Here is an 18,091-nt window from a genome sequence, read left to right on the forward strand (position 1 = left end):
GAGCCCTTGCACATTTAGATGCACAGCTGCACACCAGGGAAGGGCATATAGCAGTATTTGCAAAAGAAATACCAGCAAAGAGGCAGTCACGGATGCTGCAGCTTCTGACTCTGGCCCTTAATGGCCATTTAGAGCCGTTAACTTGGAGCCACATTTTGGATTCAGACTGGCATTCATTTGGCTTTATGTGGATCAATAATAACTTAAATTGAACTAACTAGCTATGTAGTAATAATAATAATAGTTATATAGACAAGATATTTTTACATAACAATGTGAATGACATATACTCTTTATATATCCTTTAGAAAAACCAGACAGTGGTGGGGAAAATGTGAGGATCTGCTACTGGAGTGTGCCCAGCGGGAAGAGGCTGAGCTTGATGCCCTGCCATGTCTGTATAGCACTGTATACCCTGATAGCTGGACTGACACAGACTCTCTGCTTTCCAGTGTAAAGGATGCTATCATGGATGAACAGAAACGAACTGTTTGGTTGGAGAACCAGCCTTGCTGAATATTTAATCATACTTAAAGTTTATGCACTTTCATCCCTCAATATGACAAATAATTATTCTAAACACGCTTTCAGCAGGTAATAACCTTACATACTGAGCTACATAGTTATCAACTTCTTTGCTTTACTAAAATCTGTTTTGTGACTGTAAAATAGATACCTGAATGGTTATCATCCAGTTTGGGACTAGGGTTACCTAGTGTAACTGAATGTTATTAAAGTCATAGTATTGAGGAAACTAAGAGACTGACAAACTGCAAATATTGACAAAGCAGAGATTGAGTTGGAAAACTCCACATTGGAGGTTAATAATGACAGTTCCTTACCTTAGCTCACTCAGGCATCCAAAGTGATTGACAGACGTTGGGGTGGCAGGGCAGGGAAACCTCAGTTACACCACATTCCATGATTAGTCCAATGCCAAAAGTGTGGGAAGAGATTACAAGAAGAGGTAAATTGTCCTTTAGTTTCTTCCCTTAACTCCTTACTAATAATACCTGTTTTATGTTCAGGTTATTTGAAGAAATTCTCTGTCTTTGAACAAAGAGCAGTTCCAATTTACCAATTATATACAGTTCAATGTATAAACAATATGAGATGGCAGTTACATAATATGGAATACTGGATAGGGAAGCCGATCCCGGGTTGTTTTTTTAATCACAGGATTCAGGATTGAAAAACTCTCAGTCCCGGGATACCTGGGATACCCAGGATTGAGTTGGTCAATAAAAATATTTAAAAGTCTGGCGTTCAGTAGTAAGAATCAGAGAGGAGCACAGTATACCCGTCCCGTACTTCCAGTGCACTTCCTCAGTTGCTCAGTCCCAATCCAAAATAGATCCCAGAGCCTGACTCCCAGCAATGCTTAGCCCGCCTTGTGCTCCTGTCTGGTCGAGGCCAAGTGGCCGCTCGGCACTGCAGTCCTACTCTACTTTGCAGGTGAGTGCCACTGAAGGGACAGGCTGGCATGGGGCTGTGCAGTGTGACCTCTCTGATGTCATGCCATGCACAGCCACACAGCGTATGAGCCAAGTGCTGCTGGTTCTCAGCGCTGCCTGGCATAAAAACAAAACTGTGCATGCGCAAACCAGTCACGCAAATCCAAGGATTGGATCCCAGCAATTTTGGGCCAAAATCCTGGGATGGGAATTGATGGGATCCCGGGATTAGCCTCCCTATACTGGAAATACTTAGGGAAGAAGTCAGTTCAGTGGACAGTACTGCTGGCTGTACACACATCATGTACTTAGTTCCGACATCGTATTTTTTCTCTTGCACCTCCTTTGATGTCAGTGAGCACGATGTGCCATTCCGGAACAGCACATCATGCTGATGTAAGAGAATTAAGTTTCCCCTTTGTGTGTGCACTTTATTAAGTCTCTTCTGTATAAAGAAGACCTTATCAACTCTGAGAAACTCGTTACTAATAACAATAAATGTAAAGTTTTAAATATTTATAGGTTTGTAAATGTCTTGTTCAGAGATAAAAAAAAGTTGTCATATTATTAGAGAATAAAAGGAATTTTACATATGGTATGGAACTTCCATTAAGTTACACACATTTAATAATGGCCTATCTAATTGTGGAAGACATAGCCAATCCAGAACTAATATGTTCCACAACTTGCAGAAGTGCACTTTCATTAAAGTATTCATAATTATTTGCATACTGTATGTGAAACTATATTAAAACCAAAGACACGTAGGGAATGTATGTCCCGTGTTTAATTTAGCCTGAAGTTCCAGCTTAGCAGAAGTAGTAGAAGATTCCTTCTATTTCAGAGAGGACTTTAAGGTTATTTATTGGTAGTAATGCTAGCTTGTTGCACAAATTTCACGATATCTTTAGTCTCTGACTTGATTATTTAAACTCTAAGTAAATTATGAAATTGTGGTCTGGGTCTAGAAGACAAAAAGATCAGATGAACCATGATAAATCTATATAAACAACATATGGTAGAACTATGTTGAAGAACTTCATATAATAGTCCACAGGTTCTCAAACTCGGTCCTCAGGACCCCACACAGTGCATGTTTTGCAGGTCTTCTCACAGAATCACAATTGAAATAATGAGCTCCACATGTGGACCTTTAAAAATGTGTCAGTGAGTAATTAATACACCTGTGCACCTGCTGGGTTACCTGCAAAACATGCACTGTGTGGGGTCCTGAGGACCGAGTTTGAGAACCTCTGTAATAGTCTAATAGATATTAAGATGACTTTTATTTATCATTGCATATCCATGTAGGAAAGTTTATACAGATCTCCACATTACAATCTACACTAAGCCTTTACTCATGTACCAAACTTTGTCTTTACATGTTGTATTTGTTCATGTGTCCATTAGTGTGTGGTGTTGTTGTAGTCTTATTTTGATGTTTTGTTATCGCGTTGTGGAAGCTGTATGAACACTGTGATTGCTATTCTTTGGGCCCTCCCCTTTTTTTCTAACCTTTTATTATTGTGTCCCAGAGTTTACAAATACTGTACACTTCTCTCAAGTGTAAAATGTGTATTTAAATAGCCTTATTTAAAAAAATAGCTGAACAAAAAATGAGGCCAGAATAATAAAATGTATTTACAGTAATCTCTTTGTGTTAATAATCTTCGCCTCATGCATTATGGATGATGCAGAGTTATAGGGTCATTCCATGTCAGGTCACCCAGGCATGACACCCACCGACTCAGATTTTCATGATACATTGTACACTTGATACTGCCATATAGCTACAATCCCGGGTACATTTTTTATTCTCTGGGCCTCATAGATTGTGAGATATAGGGGATCAAAGCTTCGACAAATTGCTGGGAAATGCCACTCCTGATGCTCTGTTTTTCTGAGGTGTATCTGGAAAAAATTCCCATCTCAGTGCCTGATCCACATATCACTTTGCAATTTTGACCCTTTGTCGATAAAAATATGGAGAGAAAAAATGTTTTTATCAATCTTGCCTGTCTCCAAGAGTTCATTATACATTCCTTTACTTCATACTTCATTTTTTGGTGCAAAAAAAGAAGTGGGTTCAGTTAGCATTACCAGCCTAAGGCAGATAAATTATCATGTCCCTTTTTTGTTTAAATTGAACCGTAAAGTATACTTTAAAAGGCTATCAAAGAAAAATAATGGGAATTTGATTGCCTGTATAAGTATTTTAATGTTTAATTATAATTATTTCTTTAGAAACGAAAGTTACCATTAGGTATAAGTTTGCCCGGCAGGGGAATATTTTCATTTGTATATTTCTATGTATATGTGCAGATTTCTAACTACACATAAGCGAGTATTCAATTCGCTGCAGTAACCTGTTTTGCACGAAAAACTGCGCTTTTACTGCAAATCGTAAAAGACCCCTATTCAGTTGGTTAACGTTTAAAATACCACCCATTGGGATCCCGGCGGTCGCAATAACGATGCCAAAATCCCGACAGGGGTACAATGCCGCCACCGGAATACCGGCGAGGTAGGTGATTCTCCCTCTGTGGGTATCCAGAACGCCCACAGAGGGAGAATAGAATCTGTGGCAAGCGAAGCCCCGCTGCTGGCATTCTGACGGATGGGATGCCGCTGTCTGTATAGTGACACGTACGCCGGGATCGTCTATAGTTTTACTGTGAATTTCACTTCACCTATTCTGAGCAGGTGCAAACTTGGGGTAAATCTCGATTTTAAGGTAAAAATGTCAGTTACATACATAGTTACATAGTGAGGTTGAAAAGAGGCAAAATGCCCATCGGGTTCAACCTATATTCTGAGTTAAGCTGTTCATATTATAATGCACGTGCTGAAGTAATGGTTTAGTAACAATTGACAACTATGATTCTTACCACTCCCAGATTTTAATGTCACTGTTAAATGCTATATCCCTGGATACTTTTCCAGTTAGAAATTTGTCCAATCCTTTTTTTAAATGCATTTACAGAGTCTGCCATTATTACCTTCTCCGGCAGGGAGTTCCAAATCTTTATTTTACTTACAGTGAAGAACCCTTTCCATCTCTCCTCTAGCCTCAGCGAGTGCCCACGTGTCCTATACAGAGTTCTTTTACTAAATAAATCGCCTGCTAACTCCTTGTTATGACCCTCTATATATTTGGAGATATTAATAATGTCTCCTCTTAGACACCTCTTTTCTAGTGTATACATATTTAACCTAGTAAGCCTTTCCTTGTACTTCAGTGTCTCTAACCCTTTTATCAGTTTAGTAGCTTGCATTTGAACTCTTACTAGTTCCCCCGATATCTTTTTTATAATATGGTGCCCAAAACTGAACACAATATTCCAGGTGCGGACGTACCAATGATTTGTACAGTGGCAGGATTACATCCGTGTCCCTTGTCTCAATACCCCATTTTATGCACGCAAGCACTTTACTTGCCTTTTTTGCTGCATTTTGACATTGTGTACTGTCATTAAGCTTATTATCTATAAGCAACCCCAAATATTTTCCACCACAGTTACCCCTATATTTTCCACATTTAGAGTGTAGGATGCATGTGTGTTTTTTCTCCCAAAATGCATAACTTTGCATTTTTCTATATTGAACCTCATTCCCCATTTAGACACCCAGGTTTCAAGTTTAATTAAGTCATTCTGTAGAGACTCCACATCGATTTCTGAATTAATTACCTTACACAGTTTAGTATCATCTGCAAAGAATGACACTGTGCTTTCCAGGCCTATTCCTAGATCATTGATAAATATATTGGACAGTAGCAGGCCAAGTACGGACCCTTGTGGTATTCCGCTGACTACTGGTACTCAGCTGGAGAAAATCTCGTTGACCACTACTCATTGTACTTTGTTACCCAGCCAATTACCTATCTATGTACAAATAGTATATCCTAGGCCAAGTTCCCTTAATTTGATGATTAGTCTCCTGTGAGGCACTGTATCGAAGGCTTTTGCAAAATCTAAATACACCATATCCACTACTTTTCCCTGGTCAAGATTCTCGCTTAAGTTAGTTTGGCATGATCTGTCTCTTACAAACCCATGCTGACTTTTGCTAATAACCTTATTAACCTGCAGATAATCCTCTATGCTATCCCTCAAAATTCCTTCCAATATTTTATCCGCTATAGAGGTTAAACTAACTGGTCTATACTTACCAGGATTATTTTTTAGTTCCCTTTTTAAGTAAAGGCACTACCTCAGCTATGCGCCAATCCTTTGGTACCATGCCTGATGTAATTGAACTATGGAACATCAAGTATAGGGGTTTTGCTAGCTGCAACCTAAACGACATAATAACTCTTGGATGAAAACCATCTGGGCCTGGTGATTTATTAATCTTTATGTTGCTTAGTCTCTCCAGGACTACTTTGTCACTTAAACAAGCATCAAGCCAAGAGTCATTACCTTCACTATTGTTATGCACTACTCTCACCATTTGATCCTCCCTGGTGAATACTGAGGGGAAAAAATTGTTCAGTATTTCAGCTTTTATTTTATCATCGTTTATCAAAGCTCCCAATTCATCTTTTAATGGGCCTACATTCTCCTTCTTTAACCTTTTACTGTTTATATATTTATAAAACTTTTTAGGATTGGTTTTACTCTATATAGCGATTTGCTTTTCGTTTACAATTAGAGCAGCCCTTATTACTTTTTTGCATTTTTTATTGCATTCCTTATAATACTGGAATGTCTCCTCCCCTTAATTAGATTTAAATGTTTTGAAAGCACGCCTCTTTTTAGCCATTGCTTCTTTGACCTCCTTATTAAGCTACATTGGCTTGTGTTTAGTACGGGATCCGGTCTGAAGATCGACAGTGTCTAGGTCGACAATGTTTAGGTCGACCACTATAGGTCAACAGTCACTAGGTCGACAGGGTCAGAAGGTTGACATGTTCTGGGTCGACAGGTCAAAAGGTCGACATGAGTTTGTTTGTTTTTTTAATCCTTTTTTCCACTTTTTCATACTTAACGATCCACGTGGACTACGATTGGAACAGTAATCTGTGCCGAGTGAAGTGGTAGCGGAGCGAGGCACCTTGCCCGAAGCATGGTGAGGGAAGCGAGCCATGCGAGGGGTCACGGTACACTAATTGGGGTTCCTGGTCACTCTACGAAGAAAACAACACCAAAAAAACATTAACAACTCATGTCGACTTTTTGACATGTCGACCTAGAACATGTCGACCTTCTGACCCTGTCGACCTAGTGACTGTCGACCTATAGTGGTCAACCTAAACCATGTCGACCTAGACACTGTCGATCTAATGATCCACACCCGTTTAGTACTCCTGCATTTACTGCTCATGGTAATGAATTTGTGAATATTGCTATCAAACAACCCTTCTAAAGCAACCCACATTTCCGTTGTGTCTTTACCATGAAACAAAACTTCCCAGTCAATGTCATTTAGTGCCTGTCTCAGCATATTGAAGTTAGCTATTCTAAAATAAAAATGTTTTAGTTGTTCCTTTATAGCTATGTTTCTTGAAACTGATGTCGAATGTGATCATATAGTGATCACTGTTTCCTCAAGGTCTCCCCAACTTTAGTGTTTCATATAATGTCCACATTATTGGTAATAACTACAGTAGGTCCAGAATAGTTTTACCTCTAGTTGGGTCCTCGACTAATTGAGTCAAGTATTGATCCTTTAATGTATTTAAGAACCTGCTGCTCCTAGTTTTTACACATGAATCGTTACTCCAATTTATATCCGGATAGTTAAAATTCCCTAACACTAGGATGTCCCCATTCCCGCAGCTTTTTCAATTTGCTGTAAGAGTTGTTCCTCGTCATGTACGCTAATATCTGGTTTCTTGTAGCACGTGCCAATGACTAGTTTCTTTGCTTCTGTGCCCCCACTTGTGATCTCAACCCAAAGTGACTCCACATTATCTCCAATCCCCTCGTAAATACCATCTATTAAGTTTGGTGTTGGAGATGGTTTAACAAAGAGACCCCTCCTCCCCTTTTGGTAACCCTATCCCTCCTGTTAAGAGAATATCCCTCCAAATTCGCAACCCAGTCGTGAGAGTTGTCCCACCATGTTTCCGTAATACCTATAATATCATATTGAGATTTTGATACAAGCCATTCCAATTCCCCCATTTTATCTGATAGGCTTCTTGCGTTCGCAAGTATACATTTTAGCTTAGCATCTCCCTTGCACGTTCCTTTTAATGGTATCTTATCTATATTTACAAGTGCCTTTCTAGACTTACCGACTGTTATTCTCCTCCCTCCCTTTCCACTCCCATCATACTTAATATAGCCTTCCTCACCATTATCTCTATTTGACCTATTAAGACTTTCTAACCCCCCCCCCCCGATGTTGGTATCTTTCCTTTGGTTCAGAACACCCGGGGATACCCTTCCCCCCCACCCTTCCCTAATGACTTGGGGGGTGATTCAGACCTGATCGCTGCTGAGCATTCTTGCACAGCGGGCTATCCGGTAATAACTGCGCATGCGTATGCACCACAATGCGCACACTCGTCAGACAACAAAAAAGGGCATTGCCAGTCAGCATCAGGATGGTGCGAAAAATCCGATCGCACGGGTGTTCGCAATATGATTGACAGGAGGAGGCCGTTTGTGGGTGGAAACTGAGCGTTTATTGGAAGTGTCTGGAAAAACGCAGGTGTGCACAAGTGTTTTCAGGGAGGGTGTGTGCCGTCAGCTTCGGCCCCGATCAGCCTGTTCTCATCGCAGTGCAGAAATCCAAACTGCACACACTGGATTTTTGCAACTCGGTGCACACATGCGATCACACACTTGCACGGCAAATTTACACTCCCCCTAGGGGTGTCAACTATCTGATCGCAGGACAGCAAAGTTAGCAGCCCAGTGATCAGGTCTGAATCACCCGCTAAGTAGGCACTTTGTCGTTTTTAATTATTTTTAACTGGCCATGACATGTAATTTTTGTGGTGAAAAAGTGCAAAGTGACAGAATTCCGGGTATAACGTATGGGACAGGTATATTGGTGTGATTTATGAGTGGGACAAATGTTTTTAGTCTTTTTCCACATGTCCTAAAATGACCCAAATATATACTTATACCCATTTTATATACAGCAAATTTAAAAAGAGCGCTAATTTTGCTGGGGAAAAAATAGCTTTTATAATTTTTTCCATTTCTTATTTCTTAAATGCATATAACAGCCATTTGACTAAATTTAACACTTCTATACTGCTATCCTATATTAGTTTGCCATTTTTGGTGTTTCACTATTTTCAGTAAAATTACAGTTTTTCGTGCAAAGACGGGTTACTCTCTTATATGTAATTAGAAATCTGCACATAAACATAGAAATATACAAATTAAAATATTCCGCTGTCGGGCAAATTATACCTAATGGTAATTTTTGGTTTTAAAATAGGATTTTGATACCTACCGGTAAATCCTTTTCGCGTAGTCCGTAGGGGATACTGGGATGGTCTTAGAACCATGGAGTATAGATGTGGTCCATTGGAGCCTGGCACTTTAAAACTTCTTCAGAGTGTGCTGGCTCCTCCCCTCTATGCCCCTCTTGCAGACTCAGTCTAGGACAACTACTCGAGGAGACAAACATACTTTGAGAGGAGGAAAATAGACAAGAAAGTGGTGAGAGAATGAACCAGAACACAACATAACAAGAGGATAGCACCACTAACTACAACTTGAAAATAGGGACAGCAACAGCAGTCCCAAAGTACAACACACAAGAACAACTCTTGCAGGAAAATATCGAAGCACAGAGGTGGGCACCCAGTATCCCCTACGGACCACGAGAAAAGGATTTACAGGTAGGTATTAAAATCCTATTTTCTCTGACGTCCTAAGTGGATGCTGAGACTCCGTAAGGACCATGGGGGGGGGGGGGGGGGATAGCGGCTCCGCAGGAGACTGGGCACAACTAAAAGAAAGCTTTAGGTCTACCTGGTGTGCACTGGCTCCTCCCTCTATGACCCTCCTCCGGACCTCAGTTAGAACCTTGTGCCCTTGCTGAGCTGGATGCACACTAGGGGCTCTCCTGAGCTCCTAGAAAAGAAAGTATATTTTAGGTTTTTTTATTTTCAGTGAGATCTGCTGGCAACAGACTCACTGCTACGAGGGACTAAGGGGAGAAGAAGCGAACCTACCTGCTTGCAGCTAGCTTGGGCTTCTTAGGCTACTGGACACCATTAGCTCCAGAGGGATCGAACACAGGGCCCGACCTCGATCGTCCGGTCCCGGAGCCGCGCCGCCGTCCCCCTTACAGAGCCAGAAACAAGAAGATGGTCCTGGAAATCGGCGGCAGAAGACTTCGGTCTTCAACAAGGTAGCGCACAGCACTGCAGCTGTGCGCCATTGCTCCTCATGCACACCTCACACTCCGGTCACTGATGGGTGCAGGGCGCTGTGGGGGGGCGCCCTGAGCAGCAATATTAAACACCTTGCTGGCATAAAAATCACATAATATAGTCCTAGAGGCTATATATGTGAACAAAAACCCCTGCCAGATATCTATAAAAAAGCGGGAGAAGTCTGCCGGAAAAGGAGCGGAGCTATCTCCCTCAGCACACTGGCGCCATTTTTCCCTCACAGCTCCGCTGGAAGGATCGCTCCCAGGCTCTCCCCTGCAGTTTCAATACTACAAAGGGTAAAAAAGAGAGGGGGGGCACTAAATTTAGGCGCAGTAGTATACATATAAGCAGCTATAAGGGAAAATCACTCAGTTATAGTGTTAATCCCTGTGTTATATAGCGCTCTGGTGTGTGCTGGCATACTCTCTCTGTGTCTCCCCAAAGGGCTTTGTGGGGTCCTGTCCTCAGTCAGAGCATTCCCTGTGTGTGTGCGGTGTGTCGGTACGGCTGTGTCGACATGTTTGATGAGGAGGCTTATGTGGAGGCGGAGCAGATGCCGATAAATGTGATGTCACCCCCTGCGGGGCCGACACCTGAGTGGATGGACTTGTGGAAGGAATTACGTGAAAGTGTCAACTCCTTACATAAAAGGTTTGACGACATAGCAGATGTGGGACAGCCGGCTTCTCAGCTCGTGCCTGCCCAACTGTCTCAAAAGCCATCAGGGGCTCTAAAACGCCCCTACCTCAGATGGCAGACACAGATGTCGACACGGATACTGAATCCAGTGTCGACGACGATGAGACTAATGTAACTTCCAATAGGGCCACACGTTACATGATTGAGGCAATGAAAAATGTGTTGCACATTTCTGATGTTACCCCAGGTACCACAGAAAAGGGTATTATGTTTGGGGAGAAAAAACTATCAGTGCTTTTTCCCCCATCTGAGGAATTAAATGAAGTGTGTGAAGAAGCGTGGGCTTCCCCCGATAAGAAACTGGTAATTTCTAAAAGGTTACTAATGACGTACCCTTTCCCGCCAGAGGATAGGTCACGTTGGGAAACATCCCCTAGGGTGGATAAAGCGCTCACACGCCTGTCAAAGAAGGTGGCACTACCGTCTCCGGATACGGCCGCCCTAAAGGAGCCTGCTGATAGAAAGCAGGAGGCTATCCTGAAGTCTGTATATACTCACACAGGTATTATACTGAGACCAGCTATTGCTTCAGCATGGATGTGCAGTGCTGCAGCTGCGTGGTCAGATTCCCTGTCGGAAAATATTGATACCCTAGACAGGGACACTATATTGCTAACCATAGAGCATATTAAAGATGCAGTCTTATACATGAGAGATGCACAGAGGGATATTTGCCGGCTGGCATCTAAAATAAGTGCAATGTCCATTTCTGCCAGGAGAGGATTATGGACTCGGCAGTGGACGGGTGATGCAGATTCTAAAAGGCACATGGAAGTTTTGCCTTATAAGGGTGAGGAGTTGTTCGGGGATGGTCTCTCGGACCTCGTTTCCACAGCAACAGCTGGGAAGTCAGCATTTTTACCCCATATTCCCTCACAGCCAAAGAAAGCACCGTATTATCAGGTACAGTCCTTTCGGCCCCAGAAAGGCAAGCGGGTTAAAGGCTTGTCCTTTCTGCCCAGAGGCAGAGGTAGAGGGAAAAAGCTGCAGCATACAGCCAGTTCCCAGGAGCAAAAGTCCTCCCCCGCTTCCTGCAAGTCCACCGCATGACGCTGGGGCTCCACAGGCGGAGCCAGGTACGGTGGGGGCCCGTCTCAAAAACTTCAGCAATCAGTGGGCTCGCTCACGGGTGGATCCCTGGATCCTTCAAGTAGTATCTCAGGGGTACAAGCTGGAATTCGAGACGCCCCCCCCCCCCCGCCGTTTCCTCAAATCTGCCTTGCCAACATCTCCCTCAGGCAGGCAGGCAGTGCTAGAGGCAATTCACAAGCTGTATTCCCAGCAGGTGATAGTCAAGGTGCCCCTTCTTCAACAAGGACGGGGTTACTATTCCACAATGTTTGTGGTTCCGAAACCGAACGGTTCGGTGAGACCCATTTTAAATTTGAAATCCTTGAACACATATATAAAAAAATTCAAGTTCAAGATGGAATCGCTCAGGGCGGTTATTTCAAGCCTGGACGAGGGGGATTACATGGTATCACTGGACATCAAGGATGCTTACCTGCATGTCCCCATTTACCATCATCACCAGGAGTACCTCAGATTTGTGGTACAGGATTGTCATTACCAATTCCAGACGTTGCCATTTGGTCTGTCCACGGCACCGAGGGTATTTACCAAGGTAATGGCCGAAATGATGATACTCCTTCGAAAAAAGGGAGTTTTAATTATCCCGTACTTGGACGATCTCCTGAAAAAGGCGAGGTCCAGGGAGCAGTTGTTGGTCGGGGTAGCACTATCTCGGGAAGTGCTACAACAGCACGGTTGGATTCTAAATATTCCAAACTCACAGCTGGTCCCTACGACACGTCTACTGTTCCTGGGGATGGTTCTGGACACAGAACAGAAAAAAGTGTTTCTCCCGGAGGAGAAGGCCAAGGAGCTGTCATCTCTAGTCAGAGGCCTCCTAAAACCAAAACAGGTGTCGGTGCATCACTGCACGCGAGTCCTGGGAAAAATGGTAGCTTCCTACGAAGCAATTCCTTTCGGCAGGTTCCATGCGAGAACCTTTCAGTGGGACCTAGGTACAAAAAAAAGGAATTTGGATCTCCTATCTACTGCGCTCTCCTAATAAACAAATATACAAAGAAAGGAAATAGACCTCTACTTATCTTAGGAGGTTGGTAATTTTTCCCCTTTCTTTCACAGGTTCAACCTTCTTCTCGTTTGATTGTATTACGAGTATTATTTCAATGGTCCAACAAACACCCATGCAAGAGAAAATAAAACACAATCTAGTGTAATACCATCATGCAAAATCCCCTCATTGGGTGCAATATAGATCCATAATTTTGGATCAGTAATCAATGTGATCCACAAGAATATGTAAAATACAATTTTTTAATAAAAAGTTCCAATCATAAAATATGCTTCAGTCACATGAATACGTGACACATGTTCATTACATCCAATAATTTGTGAGGGTGGCTTCCTACCAGATTTGGGAATTTTGAAGCGCTTATAAAAAAGCTGTGCAGATTTTTCAGCAATCCCAGGGAAAATCAGCTTCAGTGGTCAGCACCTCATCCTCTCCTCGTCTGGTTTGTCCGTCACAAATCCTCACCGTCAGCCAACGCGTTTCGATCAGATCCGCTAATCTTTGTCAAGGCATGTTCTGGTGGCCTCTTCTTCCAGCTCTTTATACCCTTATGAATTAACACTCCTAATTGCTGGGAGGAGCCACTCTCACTTACAATCAACATCATTTTTACATATATACAATAGTCAGATCTTATTAAAACATCAAAAAGCTAATTCACAGGATGATATAATATCCCTATATTTCCTAACAGATGTTATTTATCGGCTAGAATTTAGTTAAAAAGTGTAAAATATCGATGACCGGAAGTGTCCTGTGTATATAGAATTAACTTCCGTCTAGACTCCTCTCAAAGGTTCCATATGCCGGAAAACGGAAGTCACATCCGGTCCGCTCGATGTCATTTCCTGTCACGTGACCATTCTGTCACGTGATGACGGCCGTCCGCGTTTATACACAGTGTTATTTCCTGAATGCCTGTCCGGTCACATGATCCACTGCGGCCGGAAGTCCCTTAGCGGCTATTTTTGAAAATCTAAAAGGATTTAGACAGCGCATCGCCTCATCATCAGAATAATATATATAGGAAGGGCGGAAGTGTGTATATCGCCATATTGTCTCCTGGAAAAAGAGATTTTCCTTTATTTTCATAATAAAACATTGCAGAGAGTTCCTATAATCATACTTCATATTGATCCAGTTAGTATGGACAAATTGGCTAGAATCGTGAACTAAAAAAATACATTAAAACACACATCAACACAATCTAATTAACTCATGATCAGTCCTAATCAAGAAACCACTTGACCTCAAAGTCCTTATTCAGGCCGCCCGAGGTTAAAGTTTTTAATGAATATATATACTGCATTTCAGTTTTTGCTAGGGATGCAGCTATATTATTGCATCTCCAGCTTCCTTTTATTTGTTTTAATGCTCCAAATACCTTTAACTGTTTAGTATCCTGACTATGAGTTTTTTTAAAATGGGATGAGAGTGCATGTGTCTCAACACCATTCCTTATATTCCGTAGGTGTTCTGTGAATCTTGTTTTTAAGTTTCTACTTGTCCTGCCAATATAGAATAAGTCACAGCTACATCCCAAATAGTAGATCACATTTCTTGAGGTACAAGTTATGAACTCATTAATTTTATTAATCTGTCCATTTATTTCAATTTCGGTGCATTTTGCTGCACCTTTGACTTCTTTGCACATACTACATGTCCCACACCTAAAAAAACCTTTTGAGAGGGTACGAATGTTTGCTTTCGGAGGTGACATAGCGCTCCTCACCAATTTATCTTTAATATTTTTGGCTTTCCGATAAATAAATTTCGGTCTATCTGGCAGTAATTTTTCTAATAAGGGGTCACCTTTTAAAATCATCCAGTGATCCCTAAATATTCTTTCTATTTGTTTATGTTGGGTATTGTAACCCGTGATAAATGCCAAAGAGTGATCTCTATTTACATCCAATGTAGATGCTTTTTTCGATGGGAGTAGTAAATCCTTCCTATCTATACTCTCACATTTGGTGATAGCCTTCTCGATACTTTTGTTACTATAACCACTGTTCTTAAATTTCGTAATCATTACATCAGCTTGTTCTTTATATATCTCGTTGTCTGTGCAATTTCTCTTCAATCTCTGTAGCTGACTATTAGGTATAGACTCAAGCCAATTGGCATGATGGCAGCTAGTGGTGGAAATATATGTTCCTGAGTCAGTCGATTTTGTATAATTACGGGTTTTTAATTGTCCGTTTTCTACATAAATAGTGAGATCAAGGAAATTTACACTAATATTGCTAATTTCAAATGTTAATGAGATGTTATAAGCATTCTCATTCAACTGATCACAAAATGCGGTCAGGACTGCTCTGTCACCCCTCCAAATAAAAATAATATCATCTATGTACCTAGACCAGGATACCAGGTTCACCCCAAACTGATGGTTTTGCCATACATGTTGGGTCTCCCACATACCCATAAACATGTTGGCATAGCTTGGGGCGAACCTGGTACCCATGGCCGTGCCCACCTTTTGCAGGTAAAAACTGTCCTTGAAGTGGAAATAATTGTTCCGCAAGATGAAATCAACACCCTTTACCAAAAAGTCACATAATTCTGACTCATAGTTACTATCCGATAGATACATAACCACTGCCTCTATTCCTAGGTCGTGGTTGATAACCGTATACAACGATGTAACATCTGCTGTAACTATGTAACAATTCTCATCCCATTGTATACTTTTAATGACATTTAATGCATCTCTCGTGTCTTTTAAATGTGAACGGTTTTTTTGAACCAGGGGTTGGAGGTGGAAATCTATGAACTCCGACATATTGGCTGTCACCGAATTAATTCCCGACACTATGGGTCTACCGGGTGGGTTCTGTGGGTCCTTATGGACTTTCGGTAGGATGTAAATAACCGGAATGCTTGGTTCTGTTGGTATAAGGAATTGACCCTCTGTCTCACTGATGGTGCCATTATCCACATAGGTTTTAACTAATGTCGTGAGACCTGTTAGAATCCTCTTAGTTGGATCCCCTCTTAATTTTAGGAATCTAGGAAAGTTAACAGGGATAAGAAAGGGGTGGAGGATATCCCTAAGGAATCCAGCAAACCTGCTCCCCCAGTTAGGGAGGAGATCGATTATAGAAGAGAACAACAAAAAAATTCCCATACTACACAGTCTGGAGATAGGAGGAAATTTTATAATAGAGAGGAGATACAACAGGGATGGAAGAGAGGTAGAGGGAGAATTCCATCCAGGAATACATATAGTAATGTACCACGGGATTCACAATGTCACTACCCCACTAGAAGAAATTTTAGCAGACATAGGTTCAACAATTGGAGGAGGGAAGATGCACCCAGTTATTACAGAAGAGAGAGACAGGATGCTAATAATTCCCCATATCGTCAGAACCGTTTTAGACGGTTTCAAAATGACGATACTTTTTTAGAGGATGGGAGGATAGAACAAAAATACACATAGTCGGCAGAAAACAGAGGGGTAAAAGGGGAGGAAATAAAAGAAAAAAGATGAGGAGAGGGAACATTAAACGTAGGAAAAATAGAAGAAAAAGGAAGGACTTAGGGACAGGAAATATGGAATTGCAAGACCATGAGACCTCAAAAACAGAAAACAAGGTAAAAATTTTCAACTTGAGCAAGCATATACTAGGGGAGTCAGAAATGTCATTACTTGAAAAAGGGTTGAAATTTGCCCCGATAGCAAAGCTCAATAAATTTGAGGTCAATGTGGACCTCCAAAAATATGCAAGAAAATTGTCATTAAAGAGGTTTTTTGCTGGTAGACAGCAAACAGAGGAGGAATTGACGGAAGATATTCCGCTCAAAAAAGTGTTCAGACCCAAGTTGATCTTTAACCCAACTTACATGAGGGGTAATTATGTAGAAACCTTTTTCTCACTAGTAAACAAAGACATTGAAGCACTTACATCACCGAAAGTTCATTATAATCTAACAAAAAAAGAGAATGAGGCCTTAAAAGAATTAAAATCAAATAAGGATATCATAATAAAACCCACAGATAAGGGTGGGGGGGTCGTAATAATGGATATGGATAAGTATGAGAATGAAGTGATAAGACAACTTAGTGACGGATATACGTATAAAAAATTAAGAGGGGATCCAACTAAGAGGATTCTAACAGGTCTCACGACATTAGTTAAAACCTATGTGGATAATGGCACCATCAGTGAGACAGAGGGTCAATTCCTTATACCAACAGAACCAAGCATTCCGGTTATTTACATCCTACCGAAAGTCCATAAGGACCCACAGAACCCACCCGGTAGACCCATAGTGTCGGGAATTAATTCGGTGACAGCCAATATGTCGGAGTTCATAGATTTCCACCTCCAACCCCTGGTTCAAAAAAACCGTTCACATTTAAAAGACACGAGAGATGCATTAAATGTCATTAAAAGTATACAATGGGATGAGAATTGTTACATAGTTACAGCAGATGTTACATCGTTGTATACGGTTATTAACCACGACCTAGGAATAGAGGCAGTGGTTACGTATCTATCGGATAGTAACTATGAGTCAGAATTATGTGACTTTTTGGTAAAGGGTGTTGATTTCATCTTGCGGAACAATTATTTCCACTTCAAGGACAGTTTTTACCTGCAAAAGGTGGGCACGGCCATGGGTACCAGGTTCGCCCCAAGCTATGCCAACATGTTTATGGGTATGTGGGAGACCCAACATGTATGGCAAAACCATCAGTTTGTGGTGAACCTGGTATCCTGGTCTAGGTACATAGATGATATTATTTTTATTTGGAGGGGTGACAGAGCAGTCCTGACCGCATTTTGTGATCAGTTGAATGAGAATGCTTATAACATCTCATTAACATTTGAAATTAGCAATATTAGTGTAAATTTCCTTGATCTCACTATTTATGTAGAAAACGGACAACTAAAAACCCGTAATTATACAAAATCGACTGACTCAGGAACATATATTTCCACCACTAGCTGCCATCATGCCAATTGGCTTGAGTCTATACCTAATAGTCAGCTACAGCGATTGAAGAGAAATTGCACAGACAACGAGATATATAAAGAACAAGCTGATGTAATGATTACGAAATTTAAGAACAGTGGTTATAGTAACAAAAGTATCGAGAAGGCTATCACCAAATGTGAGAGTATAGATAGGAAGGATTTACTACTCCCATCGAAAAAAGCATCTACATTGGATGGAAGTAGAGATCACTCTTTGGCATTTATCACGGGTTACAATACCCAACATAAACAAATAGAAAGAATATTTAGGGATCACTGGATGATTTTAAAAGGTGACCCCTTATTAGAAAAATTACTGCCAGATAGACCGAAATTTATTTATCGGAAAGCCAAAAATATTAAAGATAAATTGGTGAGGAGCGCTATGTCACCTCCGAAAGCAAACATTCGTACCCTCTCAAAAGGTTTTTTTAGGTGTGGGACATGTAGTATGTGCAAAGAAGTCAAAGGTGCAGCAAAATGCACCGAAATTGAAATAAAT

General features: G+C 41.3%; 1 protein-coding gene across 2 annotated transcripts in view; it reads left to right on the forward strand.

The window, feature by feature from the left end:
• CARD14 (caspase recruitment domain family member 14) overlaps positions 1 to 3,071 on the forward strand; it is a 230,857-nt gene extending 227,786 nt beyond the window's left edge. For both annotated transcript variants that reach the window (XM_063961289.1, XM_063961287.1), the window contains exon 20: positions 309 to 3,071. In XM_063961289.1, coding sequence (XP_063817359.1) covers positions 309 to 516 — 208 coding nt within the window. In that variant the 3' untranslated portion in view covers positions 517 to 3,071. The remainder of the gene's footprint in view (positions 1 to 308) is intronic.
• The last annotated feature ends 15,020 nt before the right edge of the window (positions 3,072 to 18,091 follow it).

Source organism: Pseudophryne corroboree, chromosome 3 (assembly GCF_028390025.1).
Source record: "Pseudophryne corroboree isolate aPseCor3 chromosome 3, aPseCor3.hap2, whole genome shotgun sequence".
NCBI classification, from domain to species: domain Eukaryota; kingdom Metazoa; phylum Chordata; class Amphibia; order Anura; family Myobatrachidae; genus Pseudophryne; species Pseudophryne corroboree.